This window comes from Thermobia domestica, chromosome 10, assembly GCF_964235325.1.
Source record: "Thermobia domestica chromosome 10, izTheDome1.hap1.1, whole genome shotgun sequence".
Lineage (NCBI taxonomy): Eukaryota > Metazoa > Arthropoda > Insecta > Zygentoma > Lepismatidae > Thermobia > Thermobia domestica.
In genome coordinates this window covers 199,226,606-199,238,392 of record NC_137463.1, presented here as the reverse complement: position 1 = coordinate 199,238,392, position 11,787 = coordinate 199,226,606, and the positions used below count along the sequence as shown (strand labels likewise).

Below are 11,787 nucleotides of genomic sequence, written 5' to 3'. Positions count from 1 at the left end.
GCCAAACTTACACAGGAATCAGTGTCACTGAATTGTGTATATGCATTGTGTGTGTATATGCATTGTGTATATGCAGCGAATTGGAGTTACAAGTTCCGCTCGAATCATCAGAAACAGTCCACCAAAATAATAATACCGGATTACTGGAAGGAGAGGGTAGCACACAGCCTGATTATAGGAGGTATAATCTATTTCTAGAACTTTCTTATTTGTCTACTAGACAAGAGTTGAAGCTGACTCACCTCGGGATGTGCATTCATTTCTACTGGAAAAGTTCTGCCTTATCATGAAAATTCTGTCTCGTCTCAGTTCCTCACAACCAATTCATTTGCGAACAGCAATTTGCACACCAGAGGCAACATGCTAAACGTTGTTGGTCAACCTTGTTGGATTTTCTTGCTTAGTTTTGTTGTTAAAAAGATGTGAAGTGCACCCAATGATTCTTAAAATAATAATAATAATAATAATAATAATAATAATAATAATAATAATAATAATAATAATAATAATAATAATAATAATAATTTATTACCCAAAGTGTACCTCTACAGAATACACAATGTAATCCTCTCCACCTCCGGCCAAATGTTTTGTGATCTTCATTTTTAATATACTCTTTGTGCAGGTGTAACTCTAAAGGTTTTTCTACACTGTGCAATCAGTTCCAATATTATCCTGAAGGACACGTAGCTTAACGGTAGGACGCTGACCTCTGGAGCTAGGAGTCTCTAGTTCAATCCCAGATTACGTAAGCTTGTAGTTGAGATCTTGATGAGTTTTCTCCAGTATTCTTATTCCGCCAAGTCATTCACAAGGAAGCTGCGATGGTCGAGTACTCACCTCTGTCGTGCATGGTCCCTGGCTCGATCCAATCTCGTTCCAAGTGAGATTTGTGGTGGAAAAACATCGTGTGCGTGGGTTTTCTCGGTATTCTCCCGTTTTCTCTATTTCCTTTATTACGCCATTTCATTATCATCATCACCGTTTCCCTTAACCTCAGTGCATAATAATGGGAAGTTAATGTAGAAATTTGATTTCAATTCTGTCACAATTATGCCTATTCACTTTCATTAATTTAAATCACCCGTTTCCTTTAGCGTGCAGCGCATAACTACGAAACGTAAAACGAAAAGATTTCATTTCATTTTCCCAATATTATTCTGTCCTACCCAAATAAATCTGCTTTTGCACGCTATCTGTATACAACATTTGTATTTTCTATAGTTGTCTACATTGCATGCAATTAATAATAATAATAATAATAATAATAATAATAATAATAATAATAATAATAATAATAATAATAATAATAATAATAATAATAAACTGCATAGTGTTTTGCTGAAAAAGTGCTGTGTCGCTTACTAAAACTGATAAATATAGAAGACAACAACAGAGTATTATTTCCTTTCGCTGATATCATTAACTACCTTTCATATCTACTTTACGACATTTCGAATATTTCAAAGTATCGGTGAATATTTAAAAATATTAAGCGTTCATATTCAATAACAGATATTATTCCCATAACTTCTCATGTAAATACTCTTTATTTAGGTCAGGAGCTCACAATAAACATAGTTGTCTGCCATGATGAGATTACAAAAGCGATACTTGGTAACATTATTCTCTATAAATACAGAAATTTTCGGTCTGCCTTCACACATTTCTTTCTGTTGTCTGCTGACGAAATCTTATGTGACTTTCAATATGAAGAGATTTATAATTACCTGTCTGCGCTTCGTATTTATTTTCAGCACAATGGTACGTATACTACTTTTATTAAACGTTTTTTTGCATATTATTGACTGAAAATTGATTTTATTATATCTAATAGTAAGTAAGGGTTAACGTAATAGTAAGTTATAAGTTACATATATGGGTGTTTTACATAACGTTGCAACCTTTGATATTTTCGAAACGAAACAAAGATATGGACAACCAGAGGAATCTACCCAGTCAGTGGTTCGAAATAATAGGTACACGCAATCTTGCAAATTCAGAAACTTTTACTGTAGAACAGGTCCGTAGCCAGCGGGAGGTAAGCGCGGGCCATGACCATTCCAAATTATTCCCTCTAGGTAATACAGAATTGACTTAAAACTAAATACAGAATTCTTTTTTATTTTATTTACAAAATTAAATTACATTTAGCGCATTTTACTCATTTTTGCGTAAAGTGATATGCTACTAGTTAGATGCACCAAACATCTTTCATAACACATACATATACCTAATTATGTAACATTGTACTTTTTGAACCTTGGTAGTCTGTACTGTAATACTTGTCAGTATAGTATAGCTTTGTAATAGGAGCTAGATCTCCGATTCAGATTCCATAAACAATAAATAAATAGTGCTTGATGTTTTCATAATTTTCCTCTCGGTATTCATTTCCACCCGTCCTAAGAAATTGGGCTGCTATGTCGAATTTGTCGGTTTACTCCCCGAACACCCTGTATATGATACAATTTCCACATAAAATAATATTTATCATTCCCAACTAGATTAATATAGGTACAAAATTTATGCATACTTTATTTCCCTTTTCTCACGGTGTAACTAATAATTTATTCTTAAGTACCGGGATACACTTATTTATTTTCTAATAAAATGCTGTTTATGCTTCTGCGTCTATGTGAAGGTTTAGACATATTTGTTCATTTCAAATGTATTAAAAGTGTTCATAGATTTATTTTAATTAATTTATTTATTTTTGACATCTTGTGTTGTACGTCTGTATGTAACATCAATGTTATGAAGCATATACTGAACTCCAACCATGACTAGGACTTACATCCGCAGGTACTCAGACAATCATGCAGGATCAACTCTGATAGTTTAGGCTGTTACACACCACATTATCTCGTCTCCAATGGAACTGGTATACCGAATACTCAAAGTTTGTAATTAATATATTCATGGATGAGCTAATTTTGAGTTTAACGTCCCTTTCAGTAGCGAGGCAAGATTATGAAACGGGACCTACTGATTAAAGTGGAATCCGAACCACAGGAGCTCCAGACGGGAATGGAACCCGGGTCTCCCACGCCAAAGAGGCGTACACTAACCGCTTAGCCACGAAGGAGCTTCTTTTGTATTCATTTATGAATATATTTGAAATCTCTTTGCATACACGTTAAAATTGTACATACAAGTACGTAGGGTTTACACGTAAAATTTAAGGACTCCATAAAAAAGTTTTGAATTATATAAATTCACATTCATATTCGATGGGAGATAATTCTACAAGTAAAAATACAACTAAAATATTCGTAGAGTAATAGATATGCTCTTATATCTTACGAAAAATTCTTTAGCCATTAGCATCTAATAAAGATATGGTGCAAACATGATAACGAAGACTGAAAGTATCATTTTTGCATGTATCGATCTCAGTTCGAATCGTTTTATCACTGAATGTTATTCTGAATATACCTATATATAAAGAATTATTAATTATAATAATAAAATCGAGTATTACAGCAGTAAAAATGAAATGCTAAAGCACAGAGGAAATAAAAGATAAAATATTCTTAAACGAAAAGGAGCAGAGCAAACCCATTTGTAGAAGAAGCAAATGCGTTTTATTTAACAAATACAGTATATTGTGATTTTACAAGTGTATACAGATACTTCTCAATAAAATAAAGAACACGTGAAGCTGAAAACTTGTTAGATGTATGAGTTGACAACTGTCAGGTAGCGACAGCGTTTGGGTAACCCCGTCTATGTGAGGAGCAGTACAACGGCAATGAGCAGTGTACTGAGCAGACACTGATAGTCAAACAGGAGTCCTGTGATTTCCAAAAAGGAAAATTGTTGGCGCTCGGTTACATGGTTTGGAGGTGACGAAACTGACAAGTGTGTTGTGTGCATCGCAAGGGATAGTATTCAAGATGTTGACGGTTTATAAAACTGACGGTAAAAACCTGCCGGAGAAGAGAAATAGTGGATGAAAGATAACCCTTAAAGTTTCGACGAGGAGTGTCACGTAACTGCAGTGCAAGTGAGGCAAAAAGGCAAGCAACACTCCCACAGGCTGTGTCGATAATTACTCTCTGCCGCGAATATGGATATACGAGGTTGGATTAGGTGAGTGAAAGTACTAATGATGCAGGACTACAACGATTTAGCACGTCACTCATGGCACCTCGAACATACAACAGGCACTGTTGGTGACTGGAAAGGTATGATATGGTCAAAAGAGACATCGTTCACCTTAAATCAAACCACGGGCTGTGTTTAAGTGTGGCAGACACTGAAAGAAACCCATTATCTTCAGTATTTGAGCCCAATCGTGAAACATGGCGGCTCCTTTGTGATGCTGTACATTGCATTATCCTGATTTTAATTGTGTCTTGTGCTGACGCTTTCCAGTCCCCTTCCCTACCTATGATTAGGGATCCATGTGTTCCATATGGTTATGATATTTCTGGGTTATGATGCCACATTGGGGGATAATGCACCCATTTACACAGCTGAAGAAGGTACTGGGTGATTTCAGGAAAATTGGGATTAGGTTGAACAACTCCTCTGACCCGCCCAATTTCCGGTCCTGAACATAATTCAACGTATGTGGTTTGTTTTGGAGACACGAATCTCGCATACACTTCCGCCTCCATTTTCTCTTTCGGAATTGAATGATGCATTGCACATGGAATGGTTTAATGTTCAACTTGCTACCATTCAAGACTATGTTCTTTATGCAGTGTCGTTTTGACGCGTGTTTAGTTCCATACTAAAGAGTTCGACTAACATGTTTTCTGCAGTAGTCAGGGCTTTAGTATGACGCAAAAAATTATGTCGAAACGACTCTGCATAAGGTGGTATGACTCCATTTCGCGACGCATCAGAATTGTTCTGATAGCGAAAGGTAGTGCAAAGCTATATTAATCTGGTAAGTTCCGATTTCTCTGTGTTTCCATTAAATACGAGGGTCACTGCAAAAGTCAAAGGAGCTTTTTTCTCTACGAAAGTGAAACAATCATAATGCAGTTTACAGTAATTTGATTCACCAAATCGTTTCATAGATACGTTAGACATTGGTAAAGCTTGGAACACTGTTTAAAATTATTATATATAATTTCAAGAATTTGTTGCAATTACAGTTATCAAACACTATCTTTCGACCCCTATAGATCTAATACGGAAAAACAAAGGAAAGCAACAATTATTATAAACCATTCTGCACAAATATGCCATCCATATACGAGTGAATGCATATTTGTATTAATAATCGTATGTACGTCTGCAGTCTATGTATGTGAATATTAATCGTATAAATTATTATTTTGTGTATGTAATTTATCTAATTTCATGTAATGATTACTTTTGTTTTCTTTACAAGGTTGAATATACTATGGGTAGTACAAATACAACCGAAGCGAATGCTCTAGGTAAGTACTTAGGTTAAACCAACATTTACTCCCTTAAATATATGTTGATGCGATATATTTTCTTTCTTCCTGTTCGTAGAAACGCTAAGATTCACCACTCCAAAGTCTCTCTCTCTCTCTCTGTTGTTTTTGTATGATAGAAAAAAGGAAAAGATACGAAGTTTAGCTCTCCTCAACTTATATTTTTCGCAGTTTCCAATGATAATCCAGTAAATAATCAAAATAATTCATGGTAGCAATGGAGAAATATCTTCGTACTATATTTTATGGTTCATATTTTTGGCCTCAACGGCTCGACCGCAACATGAAAGTATCTTGGAAAGGCACTTTAGAGCCTCCAATGAATGCATGGTGTAGTTCAAATATGAACTCGATTCAAACTTGTTTGTAATAAGTCTTCGTGTAAAATAAGCGAATCACGACATGATTAATTCTAATAGAAAACTTAAGGTTCCAGACTTTCATATGATGTATAGAAGTTGCTTCCTCCGAAGTTCATGGTTACATTGTCATTGCTTCGCTAATTATATTATTTTTCCATTTTACTTTTTTGAAGGTCTACAAGGATTCTAACTTTCTGCATTATAGTATACAAGTAAATGCTAAAAGTCGTGGGATATGTACCTAACAACATGTGGAACCTTCTCGAGCACAATGAAGTGCAATAACTTGATGTGGTACGGAAGTAACAAGTCAATAATTGTTCATTGGGGAATGTGCAGCCATGTCGTTCACGATCCGGTTGTTGTTACAGGTGGAGGATCCTGAGTACAAATTGACAGTTCAATAATATCCACATGTAATCGATATGGCTCATATTTGGATATCTAGGAGGCCAAATCATGCATTGGAAATAACTATGGTTCTCCTCAAAATAATCGCGGGGGCGCAGCGGTAGAGCGTTCACCTCCGGTGCTTGGGGTCCCTGGTTCGATTCTAGCTCGTGCCGTGTCGACTTTGTGGTGGACAAACACCGGACTTGTAGGTTTTCTCGGTGTTCTCCCGTTTCCCCCCACTTTCTTCATTCCACCATTTTATCCATTTCTCATTATCACCGTTTTCTCTAGCCTAACAGGCATAACCTTGAGACGCAAAACTTAAAGATTTCATTTCATTTTTTTAAAAATTAATAGCGCGTCGTTGTGGTAGGATGGTATGGCACATTGTCATTCTGGAAAATCTCTTTGGTGGTAGGGTGCACGAAGTCTATAATAAACTAAAGATGATCACCAGTCAGTTGAATATAAAGGTTAAAGGTTCACGGAGAGTAAAGGACTGAAATCATTTCATATAAACACCTCCGAAATCAATAAAGTGCCACCACTAGCTTGGACAGTGGCTTGTTAACAACTTTGCTCCATGACCTCATGGGGTTTGCACCACATTCGGACCTACCATCCACGTGTTCCAACCCATCACCATTTTTGTAACTGGTCGTGCACTTAACTACCACTTTTGAAGTACGTTCAACCTTTGATGTCTTTCTATTCATTATAAAACGTACTTTAATACAAAATTAACAGGGTTTCAATCCTTATGAACCACATGTTGTCACGCCGCAACATAACTTATTATTTACATCATACACTTACTGATACACTAGACACTTGTGAATTAAATAAACTCTCCTAATAACAGTAACGAGAATCACGGAAAGCGTATATTTATGAATGAACGGGGCTGTGTTTGTAATAAAGATAAGCAATATATAAATATTTTCACTTAGAAGTTTGTGCTAATCTTAGTTATTTTGTAGTTTTCATATTAGCGTTACGCTAAATGTACATTTATAGATCAGTATATGGATAGTCACCGTTACCCTTAAAGATATTAATGACGACTTTATTAACGAAATCGGCCGATTAATTGCTTAAGAGCCTGCTTTACTAAAAATAATACAAATTTTCTTTTGCTTGTTTTTCACAAGTGAAATGAGATAATGAAATGCAACTTACCAGTCATAGATAATGTTATTTTACAACAAAAAATATGAATGTGAAGAATGTTCAGTGTTGCCATCTATAGAAATTACAATGTTGCCAGAATAACAATGTCCCTAAAATCTAAGTTAAGGCAGCGAGTAGAGGAACGAATTCAACTGCATTTGGTTACGTATCATGTTTTGGTTTCCTATGAACTACTTTTTAAATAACATTATTTAGTTTTAATAACTGTATGTTAAAACTATTTTGTTCATTACGAACTAAATAGTATTATTATTTAAAAAGTAGTTCTCAGGAAACCAAAACAATATGATACGTAACCAAATGCAGTTGAGATCGTTCCTCTACTCGCTGCCTTAACTTAGATTTTAGGGGTGTTGTTTTTCTGGCAACACTGTAATTTCTATGGATTGTAACACTGAAAATCCTTCAGGTTTATATTTTCTGTTGTAGAATAACATTATCTATGATTATGGTAAGTTGCATTTCATTATCTCCTTTCACTTATGAATAAACAAGCAAAAGAAAGTGGTAAATTTTCTACAATTTTTAGTGAGTCAGGCTCTTAAGCTATCTATTGCAGCAAACAGAATTCAATAACTTGCTTTTGAGTCTACCTTTCACGCATTTGATTATCCCTAATTGTTAAACTATGTGAGATATTTGATACGTCTGATCACTAGTTAACCTATTAATTACATATTAAAGTAATGTTAATTACAGATGAGTTACCGCAGTTGGTTTAGAAGCTTCTGAATTAGTGTCACTTTATTCATCCCCAGTTAATTATTAGTTGGTTGGTGGAAGGCCCCCAGGATTTCGTACCCCGACGTGAGGCACTTAGAGCTTGCTAAATAAATAGGTATGTTGCTTCAACAGTAAGCAAATCCGTGTAAAATATATTTGTCAATACTTCAATGAAAGGGAGAAAATACATAAATTTTAAATAATATAATGCAGTCCAATGTAAGTATACGTTCAATTCTAAGATAATTTACAAGACATTAGTTTTATAGACATTAGTCCCCGGCATTGTGTATAAATCATAAGGTTGCATAGCGAAATATTACTAGATAAAAAACACGTATGAAAAGTGAAAGTTTTATAAGGTAAGTATGAGACGTATGATATTTGACGTAATCGGAAAGTTTTCTTCTCTATACAGTTAATAAAGATACATTAGTTGAATTTCAACCACTCTGAAATCGTATGTATGAAATATAACTAAAATTGATCTTAATATTAGAGAAAAGAATATTTATTTTCATACTATGTTGTACTTTCTATCGATTAATCCAAGCTTGAAATTGTCAAGATTATTCAATTGTCAGCAAGGAAGCCGATTCTGAGGGGCCGAGGGGCCCGGGCCCCCCAAAAGCTCATGTGCGCCCCTTTTGTATTCGTGAATATATAATATTTGGCATAATTGGAGTGCAATTTGTCTTAAAATCTTCATATATATATATATATATATATATATATATATATATATATATATATATATATATATATATATATATATATATATATATACATACACCTTGTGCATCTGAATGGGTCCCCCTAATTTACAGAGAAATCGGCGCCCTTGATTGTGTCATATCTGTTTGACGTATTTAATCAATTCAAATTATGTTTTATACTTTTTATTTAATTTTATTGACTCTGTTTAGTTTTACAATGACCAGCGTTATGTATTATACTTTTTGCTTCAAGGTTTGGGACCAGATCGGCCAACACGTGATCTTAGAATATTTAATGGAAAGATTGTGAAGCAAGGTAAAATAAGTATGTACATTTAGAAGCTTAACAATTGTAACATCAATCTAATGGCATTGGATAATGATTGAAATTTGCTAAAATGATGTATAGAATATATTATATTCAGATTATATTAATGTTGTTCAGTAGAATAATTTCGTTAGATTAATAGGAGGACGGCGAAATATACAAAAATGTTAGTAATTAAAAACTGTGTATAACGTGAAAATAAAACTTTTTATTATTAATAAAAACAATAGGCTTATAAGTTACTAAAACATCTCCAAAGTTTTAGTCACTTCTTAGTAATTAGTTCAATAGATCAAGAGTCCTAATTACAGTAAATAAAGATTAATGATGGGTAAATGTCAATCAAAATTGCTAGACTTAATATTTATTGCTAGATGTGTAACAATTAACGACCTTTGTTCCTGCATTATCTTTGTTACTTAGTCTGTTTTTTTATATGGAAACCTATTTTATCTGGTTTTCTTTTAAATTAACTAAAATTTTAATAGTTTGATTTTACTGCGTCATAAAAACTTTTTGTTGTGCTGTATCATGAAAATTAAGTTTTGTTATGCTGTATAGAATTTTAATATTCAATACTAAAATTCAATTTGAATAATATTAAATTTATAAGGAATGCAAATTCGATTTGAAAATCGAGGTAGATTTAATCATATTTGGAGAAGAAATTATTACAATCACATAATTCGAGTTCCAGTTCGTTTCAATGGAAAGAGAAATATTATTTCCTATATAAACTATATCAATGGGCTAAAATCAAAGATGGTGTAGACACACAATAACTATAACTGTAATTGCTGTCTTTGTTTTTGTTTTCATTTTAAGGAGAAATCCCATATTTTGTGGAAATTATACCGATTAATAAAGGAGGAAAGCACCAATTTTGTGGAGGTAGTATAATACGAGAAGATCTTATCTTAACAGCTGCTCGTTGTGTAAATTCTCCATCATCTTACGAGGTAAATAGTCTATATACGTATATATCTGAGATGTAGTAACATGTGATTCATTTTGCGTCATACATCATAGAAAAGCATGAACATTATTTATATTATTTGGTAGCAATTGATTATTTTTAAGAATTATAAAAAAAGAATGGATGTACTTCAGAAGTGAAGAAACTTTCTCAGTTTATGATTAAACTTTCAACTATAAAGTTTCCAAAAATAGCATAACTCAATATACATGCACATTTATAATAATGTAATTGACATAGTAAATAATTAATTGTTCTATTCGATATTAACTTTGTAAAAACTGTGACAATTGTAAGACTATTAATGAACTCAAAATATCATGCCTACTTACCAAGATTACAGTAACGAATCAAAACAATAATTCTATGTTATCACAAACTTTTGTTGTATCTGCACCATTAAAGAATTGTGCTTCGCAGTCCATACCATCATTTCATTCATATTAAACATCTAATTACGTTATATTTATTTGTTTTGTTTCTTACTCTTCATCAGTAAAATTCGGTGGCTTAGTTGTAGAGGATTCGTCTCCTTTGGTGAGTTTTTGGTGGACAAAATCATGCGCGTGGGTTTTTCGGGATTCTCCTGTTTGCTTTCACATTCTCGTTCCATCAGTTCTTTTCAGAATTTATCATTTCCGTGAATCATCCCTTTCCTTTAGCTTATAAAACATCAATTTGGGACGTAAAATTGAAAGATTTCAATTTTTATTTTTATTCATCGTTTAATGTACTACAAAAATAAAGAAATCCCACTTCATGCCAGAACTATTTAAAACATAAATATCAATATTGAAATTAGCTAATTAGCTAATGAAATTGATAAATTGATTGAAAAAGTAAGTCAAATAATCTAACAAACATAAAAGCATACCATATTAAGAACTTAAGCATGCATGTAATGTACTATTATTACACCACGTTGTAAAATTTTGGGTATTTTTTATTTCTAAGAGGAGTTTGGGGAGTAATTTCGATATTCATCACTACTTTCTAAAACGTTTCTCCCCTCGATAAATAGTAAGGCTCCAACATAAAATACTCTAAGCAACTGCTGACCTTGTCTTGGTTGAATATTCTCTCCAAATGATGAATCTAATCCACTTGCCTAACATAGCAAAGTGGCAGGCAGAAGAATGGAAGGGAGATAATTCTTTTCTCATCAGTTTCACAATTCTTTTAACTTCCCCCAGTTATGTCCTTTAGGCTAAAGGATACTCATGTTAAATATATCAAGTTATGATGAAATGGAAACTTGCAAGAAACCTAATAAATTCTGAGGAAAACCACGTACACAATGTCTGCTTAGTTTGAAATCTAACAGGGATCCCTAGAACCATAAGTTTATGTTATTTCAGTCAGCCATCGTGCCTGGAAATGTTTGTCTTCATGATCCGTTGCACTACTAGATCTAATTAATTCACGGAGACTCCGGTATGTAAAACTAGAAACAAAAATGAAAGATTTCAGTTTAACGTTCCATGATTATGCCTCTTAGGCTAAAAAATATGATAGAATTGGTGGAATGAAATCGTGGGAGGAAACGGGAGTACCCCGAGAAGACCCACGGACATGATGTTGTGCATCATAAACTTACATGGCTGGGGATCAAACCACGGACCACACGCAACAGAGGTAAGCACTCTGCCACTTAGCCAACGTGCCTCCAGTAGAAACC

At 33.7% G+C, this 11,787-nt stretch overlaps 1 protein-coding gene across 1 annotated transcript in view; it reads left to right on the top strand.

Annotated features, from left to right (window-relative positions):
* Positions 1-1,681: 1,681 nt before the first annotated feature.
* Positions 1,682-11,787, top strand: part of LOC145662150 (trypsin-1-like) — a 35,541-nt gene continuing 25,435 nt past the window's right edge. The window contains exons 1-4 of the mRNA XM_081727486.1: positions 1,682-1,764; positions 5,351-5,399; positions 9,059-9,121; positions 9,959-10,092. Of these exons, the coding sequence (XP_081583612.1) occupies positions 1,711-1,764; positions 5,351-5,399; positions 9,059-9,121; positions 9,959-10,092 (300 nt within the window). The 5' untranslated portion in view covers positions 1,682-1,710. The remainder of the gene's footprint in view (positions 1,765-5,350; positions 5,400-9,058; positions 9,122-9,958; positions 10,093-11,787) is intronic.